This window comes from Monopterus albus, unplaced genomic scaffold, assembly GCF_001952655.1.
Source record: "Monopterus albus unplaced genomic scaffold, M_albus_1.0 scaffold34.1, whole genome shotgun sequence".
NCBI classification, from domain to species: Eukaryota; Metazoa; Chordata; class Actinopteri; order Synbranchiformes; family Synbranchidae; genus Monopterus; species Monopterus albus.
Genome location: NW_018127914.1, coordinates 1,004,921 through 1,022,590, shown reverse-complemented (window position 1 = coordinate 1,022,590; position 17,670 = coordinate 1,004,921). Strand labels below are relative to the sequence as shown.

Genomic DNA, 17,670 nt, shown 5'->3' with positions numbered 1-17,670 from the left:
CGTCCGATTTCTGATTCTTTACACTGGAGTTTTGCTAGGAAGGATCACTTCACAGCCAGTATGGAGGAGTATTAACTAAGATCTCTTTCAGTAAAGGCATGTGGGTATTGTTTAAGACAACGGTGAAAAAAAACATGAGCTATCATTTAAGGTGCTCAGTGAGGTTTCTGTGTTTAAAAGAAACCCGATAGCTCACAGACAGGCGAAATCAAAGCCTGTGGGTGACTCATTTGGATTTTAATAGTGGTGAAAAAAAGTGCCAGCCCAACAAAACTGTCCATATAGGCGAAGAAGTGGGAAGGCAACTGCTATTGTTCTGATTCAAAGGATTTTTATTTTGATATCTGCTATAGAAACATGTTACATAAGTATGTACTGCTAATTGTTAAATCCTGAATGTGTCATAGATCGTTTTGTGGGCATATATACAGTAAAGAAAGTGTTACATAAATCTCTGATGAAGAAAGTGTAACCTCCTCATGGTTTTTTGTCTCGGTCTCACAAACATGAGCCTTGCTGTGGAAAGACACTGGTTATAAAACTGAGACGTGAGTACTGATAACCCTTCTTCCCTAAATGGTAATGACTCAAAGGCTTTTTTCTATTATAAACACACTTAACAGAGGATACTCACTGCATTAAAATAAAGCCTTTACTTATTTTCAGTTGTGTGCAGACTGTGACGTGTCTGTACTAAACACTTGTAAAATGTTCATCAAACTAGACTCCACTGATTTTTCTTCTTCCATTTTCTTTTATCTTCCTGTTAAAATCATAGTTTGTTCAGGGTTTTTAATGTGATCATTTAATGGGATTTAAAATGCAAAATCCATTTGCTGCAAAGACAAATATAGGAAGCAGGAGAAGATGTGATCAAACTGGACAGGAAGTAGCAAACGTCACTGATGTTACCGTTTGTCAAAAACTAACTTAAGACACTGGGTGCAGTCTTCAAAAATATGAACTGGAAATGACATGTCTCCATTCGTTCACTCTCAACCCTCAGTCAAGCACTCACATGCACACACATCTCCATGGAAACTGATAATAAAAAAATAAAAAAAATAGGTCTGCAACAAAAAGAGACTGACAAAGCATATATAATGTAAGAACTTGGATGATCAGCAGAAAAAAAATTTGGAATAAAGACAAATCAGGGAGGATCTGAGGGACCCAAGCAAAACAAAAGAGGTCATCAGTCATGGAATATGCAGTAAATGTTTGAAGAAATGAAACCACATGAAGAATGTGATCCTCATTACAACGCAGCAGAGCCAAACAGTAGAGCCTAAAATGCTCTCAACCCAATTTAACTTTCAGTTTGCTGCTTTTGGGGTAAAATTACAGGCTACACATTCCAGCTGAGTGTGGTTTCAAACTGAAAACTGCCCACTGCAACAATGCACATTTAACAGAATGCAAACCAAGCACAAAAATTCAATATCAAGGAGCACAAAAAAAAACAAGCAGAAAAAGTGAATATGAGGACTGAAAGTTGCACGGGTGTTGCAGATAGCAGAACAGAGGGTGGGCAATAGAAGAGGGGAGAGGACAAGGGAAGGAGTACAGCACAGTACACCACCTACACTCATCTCCATGGCAACTACCACACTAGAACAAGTGATAATGCAGTTCCCTCTCTTCCTATTCTGAAAACTGTTCAGCTGGTACCATACGCACTGTGCAGTATGTGGGAGACAAGGCTTTCAGGATTCTATTGTTGCAGATGATACGAGAATTGTTTTAGATGCATGAAACTGGAATGCTTCTGAAACACTGCAGGCTAAATATTTTATCTACGTATGCTACATCTGTCTATACACCAGAGACATTGGCTTAGCCTGACGCTGAATTCATCATCATCAGCGCTTTAAAGGATAACTTATTTGTGAATTAATGCGTTTTTCTTCTTCACCAAAGCTAGTGGTAGTGTGTGGGCAGCAGTTGATTTCAAGGAACAAGTGTTGAGGCTGACAGAATTGAAAAGGCATAATAAAAAATTCTTTTTCCCAGTGTGATTTTCTGCTTTTGCTGTGAATGTAATGTGACACCGTAACAACCCCAAACCTTTAGAAATGGCTTTGTGCAACATGGTCTTTGAAATCTCTACCCTCAAAAGCTGAAGATAATAGTGTGCTTAAATCAGTTTGAATTCATTCATTCATCCATCTTCTACCGCCTAGTCCCTGAATAGGGGTCACGGGGGGGCCGGAGCCAATCCCAGCCGGCAATCGGGCGAAGGGTACACCCTGGACAGGTCACCAGTCCATCGCAGGGCCAGTTTGAATTCAACGAGACAACAAGGTTTGCACGGCCTTGCACAAATTCTGCTCAAGTCTGTGCTAAATTGTAATTTGGGGTAAGTCTAGTGAAATTACTTGAGACAATGAATATTTGCTACAGCCACTACTCCTTGATTTAGTCATCTTTCCAAGGACCTTCCATTCTATTCTATTTTTGTTTTTATCAAAACTGAATGTTTACCTGCCAAAGTAGCACAGCACGCTGCAGATGGCGTAGAGGACGAACTCTTCTAGGAAACAGTTTGTGCTTGGTAATGTCAGTCTGAGAGGATTTTCTTTGTCTGATCTTCTGTCACTCTATGTTAATTTGTTGGGCAGACTGTCCTGATTAATACATCGGCCTGTCTGTCAACCCGGCATACAACAAACGCAGAGCAAGTAAGGTCAGCTGTCGGACAGCTCACCAGGGAAACTTCCAGATGGCTGATCCGCCTCTGCTGTCCACTTCACTAGCATTGTATGCCCCATGACAGAGACCATCTGACTGCCAATACTCATATGATATTTAAGTAATTGGTTACTCACTTATTCCTTTTGGTAGATCAGTATTTTACCATGCCATCTACCTACACAGCAGCCACTGCCACAAGCGGTAGACATGCATTAGCATATCCAACAAAAGCCCGAACAATTTGAAAGATGATTCTTCCCCCTGGTAATGGAAGGCATAAATCCGGCTGTGTCCCATTTTTATACTAGATACACTATTATTATTATACTTATCTATAAGCCATTGAATACTAACAGAAAACAATACCTATGACACTGGCTCCCAATTAAACTGAGACTTGAGAATGTTACCGTTGATTGAACTTTTCCGATGGTGTTCCTGAAGCTACAGTACATTATCATCCTACTTTTTTCAAGCCATAAAAATATCTTTTCCTTTTTAACAGTGCAGTATGTGAAAATTGTCCCATCAAAAACACACAAATTAAAGGTTTTAATGTTTTGAATTGCCTTTACCTTTCCCAGTGTAAATGCACTACACAGTAAAACCTGCTTAGTATGTAATATGGATTAAGGACACAGCCACTGCCGGCATCCATTCATTTTGGCAACTGAGGCTCTATTCTAAGTTGTACAAAGAAGCCTTGCCATTTTATATTCATTTCCCCCTCCTTTCAATCCACAAATCAAACTGGGTTTATAGCGAATAAACCGAGTACAGTAACCAGGGTTTATTTTCTACATGAGTGAGATCATCCTGACAGCAGGCAGGTGGAAAACTGCAAATGAAGCTAAGGCATTAAAATTTACAACACAGAAAACAAGATGTGATTAACTGTTTAGTGAGATGCTCTGCTCGGCGCCACCAGGACATTACAGTAATCGCAGGTGAACGTCTGCTTGAAAGCAACATTATCCTTTTAGAAGCAATGTCAAATCAGAATTTTGGAGGCTTTCCTACAAAGGTAAAAAAATAAATAAATAATAAATCTGCCTGAACCATCTGCTGAGGACTAAACTGACATGAAGGCAGACTGAGCAGGAGTTGTGCCTGAAACCGAAAAAATAAATAAATAAATACATAAATAAATAATCAAGGTCAGTCATGACATCATCCTCATCCATCGTGTTCCTTGGTAAACTATGATCTTCAGCTGAAAAACAAACCCTTCTTTTTTTTAATAGACATATAGTAAAAGGTGCTTATTGTTTTTGGAGGTGTCATTTTTACCCATGATTATTCTAGGCACTGAAAACTTTTACATTAGTTTTGTTCCCCAGTGGGCTTTTATGTAACAACACTGGCTGATGGCCAAAAGCTAGAGGACACTGTGCAGGAGACTGGTTTGCTCTGTGATTAGAGCCTAAGAGAATAAATATAGAAAACAGTTGAAGGTCCTAGAGGGGTGGACATGGCAGCATTGCATCACTGGAGCGCCAACAATTTTCTGCTATTAACCATGAACAGAAAGAAAATTTTATAATAGCTTAACAGCCAGTTCAAACATGTTCAAAAGATTTATAAATAGTCTGTCTGCTTTACTGAGATACTGTAATGTAGCATTACTCAGATGTCCTACCTCACCCGGTATCTAGCACTTGGTGAAAACCTGAACTAATATCTAAAGTATGAAATTAAATATTAAAAAAAAGAATAAAAGCATAGAACTGAAAGTGGAAGAATCAAACATATGATTTCCTAGCAAACCATACATAGTTTTTCCTATTTTAATGCCTCTTCTGCTAAAATTTATCAACGAGCAATAGCGGGGAAGATTTATAGCTTTGACCTAAAACTGTTAACACTGATGTGTCAGATGAGACATTAAACAAATTTCCTGGGCCCAGTTCTTTAAAATTAGCTCATGCAATTTCAGTAAAAAGGTTAGAGTGAATACTGAAAACAAGTTTTTTTTTTTTTAAACAAACACAATATAGTCATTTGTCTTCTGGATAAACGTAAGCATAGGTACAGGTACTGCTCTATAGGTAGATTAAGTGTAACTTTTACATCATAAGGGGCATAACATATTAAACTTCAAGCCATCTCATAAGGATGGGATGACACCGTCTGTACACAGATTCTTAAAAATATGCTTTGGCTTATACTGTATAAACAAAACTCATTTGAGAGTGTTTTTTTTTTTGTTTTTTTTTACAGTGTGGCTGTGGTTGCAGTGTTTGATGGTTATAAAATGTGTTATAAATCAAGAGTACATAGAAATAGTAAATATGAATTACTACAAGTTTCATATATTTATTTTCTGTTTAGTATGTACATTTGTAGAAACAAAAATTTCTTAGCAAACAGTAAACAAGGCAAGTCATAAAAAAAAAATCTAAGTTACCAATATACAGACCTATTTTGAATTCCAAAGCCAAGTTGTAGCTTTTCATCCACTAGTCACAAGAAAGACTTTGTTATAGCTCTCAAGAATGCAACAAGATTTGGCTGTGGTAACACTGGTTTCTCACTGAGTTGCTGTACATCCTTGTAAGTCAATTTACAAAGTATAGCTGCTTCAACAACAGCAACATAATTATTGTTATAACTGCTCAATCCCAAAGTGAACTGCAAATTCCTGGGGTTAGGGACACTGGTACAAAGGGAGGAAAACGCAGATTCACAAAGATGTTTGAATAAATGGTATCTGTGGTAGAGGTGGAAGACAACAGGTTGTGACTTTACTTTAAATCACACAATCAAGTCACTGTACCTAAACTGAGATTTTTTTTAATAAAAGAAACACAAACCTACTGTATTTCCTAAATTGAAATTAGTCTGAATTGCAACAGCACTCTGTTTGACAACCATTTTATGCCAGGGACCCTTTGATGGTATGGAGTCAATTCCCGTCACTCCTTCCTAAGCGTGCGGAAATCCATGAGCAGCTACGTATTTGCGGTACGCGTCACGGATGATGCGGAAGGCTCGTGCATTAGCATAAGGTATATCAGTAACTGGGTCTCGGTACAGCGCAGCCTTGTGAGTGACAGGACAAACCTCCTGGACGGGTAGCTGAGGACTTGACTGGGCGCTGCGTGGGAACGCTGCCTCAAAAGCCTCATCGTCACTGACTGTTATATAAGTACGGGAGCACAAGCCACCAGCAGGTTGCTGTGAAGGTGTGGTGGGATTCTGGGGTGCAGTCTGAGGAACATCCTGATCCAACCTTTGAAAAATGAAAAAAGCATAAAAATGACTATTTTCATACATATATACTATATTCATTGGTGTCTTGGCAACTATTTTCTAAGTTTTTTAAATCATGTTACACATTCACTACAGATACCACAGCAGGACAAGTGAAAATACAACTACTACTGATCATGACCACACAATGTTCTGGCATATGATTACCTAAAAAGAATCAAATAGTTAAGTTTAATGAATTTATAATAGATTACTTCAAGCAGACAAGAATGCATTTTTAAAGCTAATTAATTAGCAGCTCATACGTACCCTTCAACATCTACGTTTTCTTCTTTTAAGACTGAGTGAGAGACGAGGGGCATCTGGACCGAATGGTACCGGATGGTTGGTCCCTCAAAACGACGCTTCTTATGGACTTGTTTCTTCTTGTCTGCCTCCAGACGTTCATAGTTCTCTACACATACAGTAAAATGAATAGAGGCATCCATACTTCAAGTATATTGCATTAACTGAATCAACAGGAGATTTGACACAGCTTGAGGCAACATAATGGTAAATTTAACTAATTTAGTAACAACAGTTAAATTAATCAGTATACAATATTTACAGTGATTGTGTATTTAGTTGTCGAACAGATGGGCTTTATGGATTCACACATATTGAGCACAGCAAGTGATTTCCAACTAAATTTCTCTATATACAGGCACACCATTTATGTCTTATATAGTCATTGCACCCTTTGATGGGCTGAAATCTTCATAGCTGTTAAGAGAGGTCATGGACTTAACACAACCAACTACATCTGGGTCTAATGTCTGTTATGAGTAACCACAGCTGGACTTTTAAAAATCCTTAAGCTTATTTAATTGGTCTAAGTATACTTACTATTTCTAATGTCATTTATAATCTGCCTGTACATGATGAAGTCAGACATATGATCATGTTAGTCATCAGTGTCACATTTGATGTACTGAAGCTTAACCATAAGTACCTGACATCACCTTCTACCTAAGAAAACATCCTCTTTACATCTAAGTATACCTAAGAAAACATCCTCTTTACATCTGAGTAACTTGACTAGTTACTAGTTACTTTACCTAATGATCGAATGTTGATCTCAGCTGTTATCTTGGCCTCAGCCAGCAGCTCTTCCTGGGTAAGGGGCCGGTCACGATGACCACCTCTCCGTCGTCGAGGGGCATCCTGACGCTCTTGTAAGCGCAGATTGGTCTTTCGGGTATGTTCACTGGTGGACTGTCGCACAGACTTCCGAGCTAAAGAATATCAAGGCGTACATAGTGTGTTGAATATTATGTTGTAAAACTTTTTCTGATGCAGCTATGATGTCATCATTATGTGCTTAAAATATAATGGCTTCTGTGTTAAAACAGTTTTAATGCAAAGTTTCTGGATAGTTTATGAGGAGATATCTGAAAGGGGAGGTTGTAGTAATCTTACTCTCGCCAAAATCTTGAAATTCTTGCGGAATTCTCCTTTTGAGCTCCACTTTAGTTTTCTCAGTCTTCTTGTGTTCCTCAGAGGGTCTTTTGGGTTTGGGTTTAAACACTTTTATAGGTTCCTTGGATTAAACAAAGACAAAAACTTTTTCAGACACATATAACCAGCAAACTAAGTCAAACTTCCCCAACAGTAAGCTAGAAGTGCTTAGAACCAGAATGCGATTTCTAAAGTGGTGGCAAAGTTCAATCAATTCTTTCTGGTCCTTCAGTTACTATTGAGAGAATGACATATGGCCACCAATGGCTTGAGTGAAGCCACACTTCCTGCAGTGCCACTGGTTTCAGACCAACAACAGCAAAAATCAACTTTAAGGTTCATGTAAGCATCTGTTGAACGTAAGAGGGGCTGGAAAGTCCATACAATGGCTTCAGAAAGTATTCAGAACCCTTTATTGTGCCATTGATCTAATTTTAAATGGACAAAAACCCACTGTTGCCCATCAATCTACACTTAATAACCCCTCAATACAAGGTGAACATTTTTTGTTTATAAGGAAGATAATTAAACTCAGAGTTATTAATGCATACACTTGATTCATCCGATAACAAGAAATTACTTTCCATGCCTTATAAGCTTTAGTGACAACCCGACTTTTCCTCCGAGGTGCATCCTCTTCCTGGTCGCTGTCTGGCTCGTCTCCCTCATCGATGTCAAAGTCGCTGTCCACCTCGTCCTCTGTGTCCGAATGTTCTCCGTGATACTCATCATCTCCTGATTCCTGAGTGGAAGCAAAAAGAAATAGTTTCCTAACAAGTTATGAAATACAATGAGGTAGATAACCTGATAATGCAGCTACCTTCAGTATACATTAGTCAGCAATAGTTTTCAGATGTACAAGACTCTGGGAAATTTTATACAAGTTCTCGAATCAGCAAGAGACAACTAACGGAGCTCTAAGGAATTGAAATAATCTGCATGGATAAGAGACACCTGCAAAGTTAGTGACATTAAAATCAGGACAGCATATACAAACCCCAACAAACTGCAGTGACAAAGATCAACATCGGCCACAAGCTAAAAAACACCTGAATGACACTAAGTTGGACTAGCCTTCAATGAACAGGCATGGTCAAGTTGTTGTATCATAGATGACTGAGGCATTGGTTTTTTTTTTTTTTTTTTTATCTAGTTACTTTTGCCAACCTAAGCTGTGACTAATGTCAGATCTGCTAAAGCAGCTGCTGCCAAATCTCCCGACACAAGTTGACCTTTGCACCAGTAGCTTCAGAAAATTAGCTCTCTTATATTAAGTTGCTAAAATGTCAAATAATAGTGCGCTATGTTCTGACATAATAGGATGAAGCCTTTCTTCTCATTCTGAGTCTGATGTAAGAAAGACTGACACCCTGATCTGACTTTCACAGATTTGTTGTTAGCTGTAAAGATGGACTGAGCCAGGATATTTTGGAGTCGTGGTCACAGTTTCAGATGAATCATATTGGCATGTTGATTTGGAGAGCTGCTGCATGCCTTAACTAAAGAAATTTTCTAGGCTCATCTACAGTCAGTACGGAAAGTTTTTAGACCATTTCAAGTTTTCCACATTTGGTTATATTTCAGACTCATCTTAAAATGGATTCAATTCTTTTTTTCTCATCAATCTACACACAATGCCTACTAATTATTAAGTGAAAGCAGGTTTTTCAAGTGTTTTCAAAATGTATTAAAGATAAAAGACTGAAATACCCCTTTACATAAGTATTCAGACCCTTCATTTAGTACTTGGTTAAAGCACATTTGGCATCAATGACAGCCTCAGGTCTTCTTGATTATAAAGCTGCAAGCCTGGCACATCTTGTGTTTTGCAATTTTTCTTGGTAGAATCATTCAAGGTCAACAAGGTTGGATGGGTAGTGTTGCCGCACAGCCATTTTCAGGTCTCTCCAGGGGTGCTCTATTGGGTTCAGGTCCAGACTCTGTCTGGGTCACTCCAGGACTTTAACAGAGCTTTCCCAAAACCACTCCTTTGTTTTCTTGGCAGTATACTTCAGGTCGTTGTCTTATTGAAATGTAAGCCTTCGCCCCAGCCTGAGATCCTGAGCATTCTGGAGAAGGTTTTCATTCAGAATTGCTCTATATTTTTCTGAATCCATCCTTCCCTCTACCCTGACTAGTCTGCCAGTCCCAGACGCAGAAAAACATCCCCACAGCATGATGTTGGCACCACCGTGTTTGGCGGTAGGGATGGTATTATTGTTACTGGGAATTGTGGCCAAACAGTTCAGAGGGCAGATCTGTGAAGACTGTTGGTGGTTTAAAATCTCTTCCATCTGACAATGATGAAGGATAATGTGTTCTTGGACACTTTCAATGCTGCAGAAATGTTCTTGTATCCTTCCCCAAATCTGTGTCTTGACACAATTTTGTCTCGCAGGTCTATACACAATTCTCTCGATCTCCTGGCTTTCTTTTCACTCTGACATACATCATCAACTATGAGGCCTTATACAGACAGGTATGTGCCTTTCCTAATTATAACCAAATTGGGCATAGATAGACTCTAATCAAGCTGGAGAAGCATCTCAATGACCAGTGACAGGAGTAGGATGCTCCAGAGCTCGACTGCAAGTGTCATAACAAATGATTTGAATATTTATGTCAATGAAATATTTCAGTCTTTTATTTTTAATAAATTTACAAAATACTCCAAAAACCTGTTTTCACTTCATCATTGTGGAGTATTGTGCACACATTGATGAGGAAAAAAATTTAACTGAATCCATTTTATGATGAGCTGAAACATAACAAAATGTGGAAAACTTGAAAGAGTCTGAATACTTTCTGTACTGACTGTATTTGTGTGTGCTTTAGATGTAGAGGCTTTCTCGGTACTCTGTCTGTGGGATTTTTGAACTTGTATGCATTTTCCTCCTCATCAAGCACATCTGACAAGCCCCACTCACAGAACTGAGAAAAGAAAAGTTAATGGTTATTTGTCCTGTTCTCAACAGACCCGGCACCCTAAGGGAAACTTTTTGAAAACCCCATAATAAATATGATCTTTGGATGCCTAAATATCAGCGGTGGCATTAAATGCAGGAATGATGGCATGAACACAGTGGGACGGGTATGTCTTCTAGCACTGCAGACTTTGAGATGTACACGAACATGCACTCAGCTGCCAGTCTATTACGAAACAATACGTGTACCACAGCCATGCAATAAATCCCACTTTTTGACGTCCACTGTTAGAAATTGTGACACTCTTTGATACTCTGGTATCTTGCGATAGGGTTCTCTGTCAATGATAACATTTAATATGATTTAACGTTAAATCGTGTCCCTTATTATGTAAATAACATGTCCGACACGATATTCAAGTTACCACGCAAGCTAGCCGGAAGTTAGCTAACCCATTAGCTGTGTTTACTAGCTAAGTTACTCACATCGTTAAAACCTCCATAGGTGGTCTTGTAGAACTCGTCCTCTTCTTCAGCATCCAGTAACTTTGACATGCGATTGCCAGCAGTCTTTCTGGGTTCTCGACCAACTGCCAGACTCATGGTTGCAATTTCCAAACAATTCTAAAATATCTAATGTTAATCTTTAGGTGTTTAGCTACATGCTAACGTTATAAGCAATCTTGAGCGGTTTCTTTTATCCCGTCCTTACTCGCGGCGCCTACTCAATTATATGTACGTAGCCATATTTATTCAAATTACAAATACACCTTAAATTCACACTAATATACTAAAAATTGTGTTCATTAGCTACCTCACAGACAGGCTCTACTAACCGCCGCCACCTTTTTGTGAAAAACACATCCGGGACAGTTGTTGTACTTCTGGTACAGCGGTATCTTCAAAATAAAACTTAACGGTCAAACATTTTGACTTGGTAAAGCACACATTCTGTACGCATTTAATTGAATTTTATTTAGAATGAAGATTTGTCAGAACATCATTTGGATGAACATTTTACTGTATGTCTATAATATATTCTGAATGTGGACAGATTAAACCTGCATTATGTATGCCTCAGTGTTATGTGACATTCCAGGGCCATGTGAAAACCTATCATAAACATCCATCCATCCATTATCTATAAAAACAATCACAAAGCCAACACTTACTTCATGTGATGTGTTTCATGTGAACTTTGGACTGACAACCACTGAAAAAGCACATGAAAAAACTAGACAGCGCTAAGACAGTGAAACATCTGCAAGAGCAACTCAGTTTCTCCATAATGCCATAAAAGCAATATTCCTATGGTAGGTTGACCCTCATATATGATTGCTTGACCATGAAAACCTACTGCTGCACCAAAATCAAATCCATTGTTCTGTGGCCCATACCTCACCTTGCCAAAAATGTCATTCAAATCCATTCATTACTTTTTGAGTTATGCTGTTAACAAACAAATCAATAAACGCATGTAAAAACATAACCCCTGCCCATGGCGGAGGTAACAATAACATGACATATTTATGAGCACAGTCGTTTTATTTTATGTCACTTTTAGAGAGCAAACATATTAAGTGCTTTATTTGGAAGTGAAAAAGAAAATACATTACATGCATCCATTAAACAATAAATGTGGCAATGTCAGAATACTAGGAAAAATGTAATATTCAATTAATAGAATATGAATGACATGCTATAGAGATGCAAGTGTTGTATACATTAACCTTAATATAAGGTTACCATATTGTTATAAGTGTCCAATGTCCAATAATTATTTTATTAAATAAGCCTACTATTCCTTTGAGATTTAAAATTGTTTCTTAGCATGTTACAATTTAACACACTAATAAAGTTCAGTTTTGATTGTAATTTTTCAATTCTGCTTAGAAACTGGGGCTTCAGTGTCAGATGGTTTTATATTTTACAGCTGACGATCCTTACTCGTGAGCTATTTAACTAGAAATAGACATTTTACTTACTGACTCATAGTAGTTTCATGGTGAACCTACTTGTTTCCATATAGTTTCCTGTGCCCCCATTACTATTAGACATGGCACTTTGCTTTTTACTCCAGAAGAACATGAAAATGAAACATAAGCTTACAGAGCTGAAAAATGAAAGAAACCCAATGGTTGCTGCTATCAGTAATGTTTTGATGTCAAATGGGAGTTTTTGATTTTCATCCAGACCTGGAGAGGCAGATGGAAAAGCAAACCAGCCTTTAAGATGAAAGTGGTTTTTAGAAGATGATGGAAAGGCTTGGACATGAAGGCTGATGGCCAGGCTGGCATTTTCTGCTGCGTAAGATGCCACACAGAGATAAGTACCACTGTCTTGAGGCTGAGCATAGCGAACCTCCAATGAGCCATTAGAGAGAGTCCGTATTCTACCAATGGGTGATAACAGTCTTAGCTGTGGGTTTAGCCAGCTGACAGATGGCAGAGGGTCACCTTCTGCTTTGCAATAAAAGACTACTGTGTGTCCCTGATCTACTTTCACTTCTTGGAGTTTGTGGTTCAGAATTTGAGGCTGCCGACAAGTGAGCAGGCCTGGGAGCTCAGCTTCAGAAAAGCCGAGAAAGTTCCATCCCTGCACCTGGACCGAGGGAGTGCAATTTGGTGAATGCCCACCAAAGTCCAGGTACTGGCGTCTTCGCACCAGCCACAGCAAACGCCAGTCACATACCAGTGGGTTGTTATCAAGTCCCAGAGTTTTTAGGGTGTCCAGTGAATGAAAAGCACCTGCCTCAAATGTGGTGAGCAGGTTTTTGGATACATTCAGCAGTTTGAAATGTGTTAAACCCCTGAACGCTCCTATTTCGATGCGCAGCAATGATCCGCCAATTAGATGGAGCTCTTGGAGCCGAAGCAAGTCTCCAAGCATGTTTCTGTGAATGTAAGTAATTGGATTAAAGGAAAGGTCAAGGTATAAAAGATATACAAGGTGATGGAGAGGGGTGTAGGGGACAGCACTGAGGTTGCAGTGTCTAATGGTGAGGGCTGTGAGATTTAGGCCAAATAGGCTGTTTCCTGATAGCATCTCCAGCCAGGGGCAATGGGAAATGACAAGCTCCTTGAGGTGCACTAGATGACAAAAAGAGTAGTTTGGCAGTGTGGTAAGGCCCAGTCGATGAAAGTGAAGACTTCTCAGTACAATAAGCTGTGCGAGTGCCTCTGTTGGCATAGCAGTGAGGTTGCTGCCATCAAGATGAAGCTCTTGTACATTGCTTAGTCCAGTGAAAGGTAGATGAGAGATGAAAACTAGATCATTATCTGCTGATTTCATAAACTGCAGGGCAGCCAAGTCACGGAAAGTAAAATCTAGGAAAACAAGGATCTCATTGCTACTTATGTCCAGTACCTTCAGGTTTGTCAAGCCAGCAAAGGCTCCTACAGGAATAATCTTCAGGCGATTACGAGCAAGACACAGAGTTAGCAGGTTCTGCAAACCAAGAAAGGCTTCCATTTCAATTATTTCCAGAAGGTTGTCACTCAAATCTAAATTTAAGAGTTGTGACAAAGTCTGGAACTGCTGAGGCATCAGAGACTTGATCTTATTATGAGTTGTTAAGTTTAGTCACTTAGCATTTTGCGGGAGACCATAAGGCACTGCGCTAAGTTGGCCATCAGAGCAGTTCACCTTCAACAGCACAGCGTTGCAGTGGCAAAACTGTTGGACATGACAGGCGTGCATCAGATGTTAATGCCACCCCTGCTGCCAAGAGGTAGAGAGCTCCCCAGCACAATTGTTGGGGGATGACAGTCCCTTCAAACATCTGGTGGCCTGCCTGCATGTGACAGAGAGAGACAGCTGAGAAAAGAATGAGAGAGCAGTGGTGTTTACTGACATCACAGCAGGTAAAATGGAGTAATCATGACTCTCTGCAGCACACAAATACAAGAAGGTTGATGGTGTTAAGGTGTTATGGTTAGGGTTGCACTAAGCTGTTTTTTTTATTATTTTTTTCTTACCTCTTGGCTAACAGGAAATGTTTTTTCATAACCAGGCAGCTGCCAGTGGAGGATCCCGTCTTTGTAGGCTCATAAATACTGAAAAAAAGAGCAAAGACAAAGCAAATGAAGTTTTGACATGTTGCCAGATGATGATGCTGATGCTCATTTTGCACTACTATATGAATATCAGTGATTTCAGTTCATTTTTAGGCTATGTTGTTTATGATACTGCAATAATCCAAGCTGATAAGGTACACAGGTGATAGTGTCATTCATCCTAGAACATAAATTTTCATGGACTGAGATTGTTCTGATGTTCAACTTTCTGTATGACTGTGTGGATTCAGTTCCTTGAAGCAGAATTTCAACTGACTGAAGCCACTTCACCACTCAGTCAAGAAGTACCAAGGGTAGATGTATATCAGTTTAACACATCTACCAGGAATAAGTAAAAATAAAAAGCAATAACAGGTTGTCAACTCGCTGTGTTTTTATTCGGATATTCTTGTTTTAACAGTTACTAAATCAGCCACTAAGAAGTAGAAAAAAGCAGAAATAGATTTGTGCATGCTGATTCTGGCCAGATTCAAGCATTTTATAATACTACATGAAGGCTGACTGTAACTCTGGAAAATGCCTACTTACTGTTATCTGTAATCACACAGTGGCTCATGATTCCAAAAATAATTCATTCATCAGTTAGAAGCCTATTCACATGTGACCATGTCATGTGAACATATAAACAGACTTTTTTCTTCTTATGTAAAAACAAGAGGTAACACATAAACTGTAAGTCTGTAATAATAACTTAAGCATCAGCACATCAAAAGATGTGTGACTTGCAGAAATGCATTTAAATTGCCAAGAGAGAGATAGAAAAAAATATTTAGCACCTTCAAGTGTGATGCCACCCTCGGTTTTGGCAGCTCTCCTCACATGTTGTTGTGCTGAATGATGCAACACTATAGAGCATGTGAGAAGAGGGATGGAGAGAGAACGACAACAGCAGGACTGTCTTCTGATACATTTGTGACATTTTCTGCAAGAAGAGCTGTGATTATAAATTTAAAGTGTAAAATTATTCATGCTCACTAAAGCTTAAAAGGTGAATGCTTTTTCTTATCCTGTAGACGGATTCAGTTTGATCTGTGTCACGTTTAGTGTTTGTACCTCTAAGAGTTTCTAAATGATTTTCCACTAAAGTCTTTGCCTTTTGCACTGTGAACTGTGAACAAACCAGAGTAAAGCAGGATACTGTATCTTAGATCTTATTTTTCAGGTGGAAAATTTTATCTAAACATAGTTATAGGTAGGGATCTTGGGAGCTTACTGTGATTGCTTGTGACGACAGCAGCTCCCCAGAGCAGTGAATGAAGTCGGACTCCTCCTGAACTCCTCAGAGCTCAAGCAAAGAGCAGACTGAAAATAGTGTACGAAGGTGAAATAGTAGTAATTTACTAGCTTGACAGATTCAAGAGTTCAAATACAAAGGACAGTACTGTAATATAAAGGGTACATAGTTAGACTAATTTGTAACAAAGAAGAAGAAAATCATATATTATAACTCACCGTATCTTCAGTCTGGGGGGCTTCTCATCGTGAGAGCCCTATTTTCACAATTTTTGTAGTAAAACAACATGAGGTGTAGTTTTATTTTTCTGAAATAGTCTCATATAAATTGTATCAAACAGAATTCAAAGGTCAGAGTAAATCTTTTGCTTCATTAGCTCCACCTCAAAACCTTGTGTTGCTCAAAAATACATCCAAATGAAGCCTGCAGTGTGAGAGAAACAAATAGACGCATCTTTACAAGAAAGCCTCATCCTCCCATTCTGACATTTTCATCTCAGTTCCCCCATTGCTTCGCTGTCCTCATGGCAACAACAAGCTGGCTCTTGGATGTGCTTGTGCACGGTGCATGCTGGGGGATTATATGCACTAGCTCTTGGACTCCATCCAACACACTGCACTGGATGACAGGAGGCAACAGGTCAGCCAAGTGCAGATTTGGGAGCAACACCAGATGGGAATGAATTTAAGCACTAACACTTAGAAATAAAGGAATATCTTGAGATATTTGTAAATGTATTATTTCTCTAATGAAAGCCAAGACAGCAATACAGTGAATACACCTCACATCAGAGTCTTAGTTCTGCTTGTTCACTGTAAAACAGAAGAAAGTTTAAATGTCCTGAAGTGCGGGAACAAGAGTTGGAACATAAATGGAAAGATAATAAAATAACTAATCACAGAAATATGAATGTTTCTTCATAGAGTTTACTACAACTGATGACACTATTTACTATCAATAATGGTCTCAATAAACCATCAGACTTTAGTCCATGTAAATAAGTAAATCTTTTGCTTTTCAGTGTTCACACTTGCCCTGAATCCATTCTCTTACTATTACATAATAAGTGATTTGGAACACATCAGTTGATTCGACTCATAATTAGCACAATTAATCTGTCAGTCATGATTTTGACAACTAAAATGGTTTCTTTATAGGTTCCACTGTGATTAAATCTCATCCCACTTCTCTAAAAGACTTGAAAAATGACTATAGACCTAATAAATATAACGTGTGTGAATCCGTTTGTGTATTTTTACATTTTTGTGTTTTAAGTGCTCACTACACCCACACTACTCCTCCAGTTAATTATGTTTTACTGCTAATTATTTTTCAAACAAATGACTGTTTAATCAGCAAACACAGAAACAAAAATGATCAAGTGTCTGAGAATCGCCTCCCTGCTTAGCTGCGGGATTAGCCTATGCGGCGTGTTGACACAAAAGATGCACCATCACCACACAAGAGCCAGTGCTGAGTCAGGAACTTGCCATCTGGTACCTGAGGGAACCTGTGTTCATCAGCAAATCTCTGTCCAACCCCGGATGCAAGAAGAGGAAAAAGCGGAGTTGAATGCCAATTACAGCCTCAGCCAAATCTAAATTGCACGCGGTGTCATATCCTCCTGTCAGATTATCATCATATTGTTTCATCATTGCTGTTTCCTGCTGTGATGTTCCTGGGAAATTCTCAAGTGTTTGTTTTATTTATTTATTTATTTTTACAACTTTTTTTTAGAGTTCAGTAAAGAGATTACAGGAAACGAGCAAAAATTGAGGGATAAATTGTAACAGAGGCTCTTGGTCAAATCTGAACTGGAATCTTAAAAGAACTGTGTGACATTTTAGGGAAAAACTACAAATAGTTAGCTTAACTTACTGTAAATGACAGCTTAAAAGCCAGGAAGCAGGGGAAACCATTTAGCCTTGGTCTGTCTAGCATTAGTCTACCAATAAACTTACAACACCATTATCTCACTTGTTTATTCCACAAAATGAAAAACAGCACATACTGTAGCAGTTTTACAGAAGGC

General features: G+C 38.8%; 2 protein-coding genes across 2 annotated transcripts; both read right to left on the bottom strand.

Moving 5' to 3' along the window:
- Positions 1–4,990: 4,990 nt before the first annotated feature.
- vps72a (vacuolar protein sorting 72 homolog a) lies at positions 4,991–11,218 on the bottom strand. The gene is made up of 6 exons (XM_020597296.1): positions 10,815–11,218; positions 7,994–8,146; positions 7,366–7,486; positions 7,005–7,181; positions 6,217–6,361; positions 4,991–5,926 (listed from the first exon to the last, which is right to left on the bottom strand). The coding sequence occupies exons 1-6, from the start codon at positions 10,929–10,931 to the stop codon at positions 5,620–5,622; spliced, it is 1,020 nt and encodes a 339-aa protein (XP_020452952.1). The 5' UTR covers positions 10,932–11,218; the 3' UTR covers positions 4,991–5,619.
- Positions 11,219–12,317: 1,099 nt separating this feature from the next.
- On the bottom strand, positions 12,318–16,172 carry LOC109958654 (leucine-rich repeat and immunoglobulin-like domain-containing nogo receptor-interacting protein 1). Its single transcript, XM_020597492.1, has 4 exons — positions 15,857–16,172; positions 15,181–15,706; positions 14,306–14,383; positions 12,318–14,121 (listed from the first exon to the last, which is right to left on the bottom strand). Exon 4 carries the CDS (start codon positions 13,872–13,874, stop codon positions 12,318–12,320), a length of 1,557 nt encoding a protein of 518 aa, XP_020453148.1. The 5' UTR covers positions 13,875–14,121; positions 14,306–14,383; positions 15,181–15,706; positions 15,857–16,172.
- Between the last annotated feature and the right edge of the window lie 1,498 nt (positions 16,173–17,670).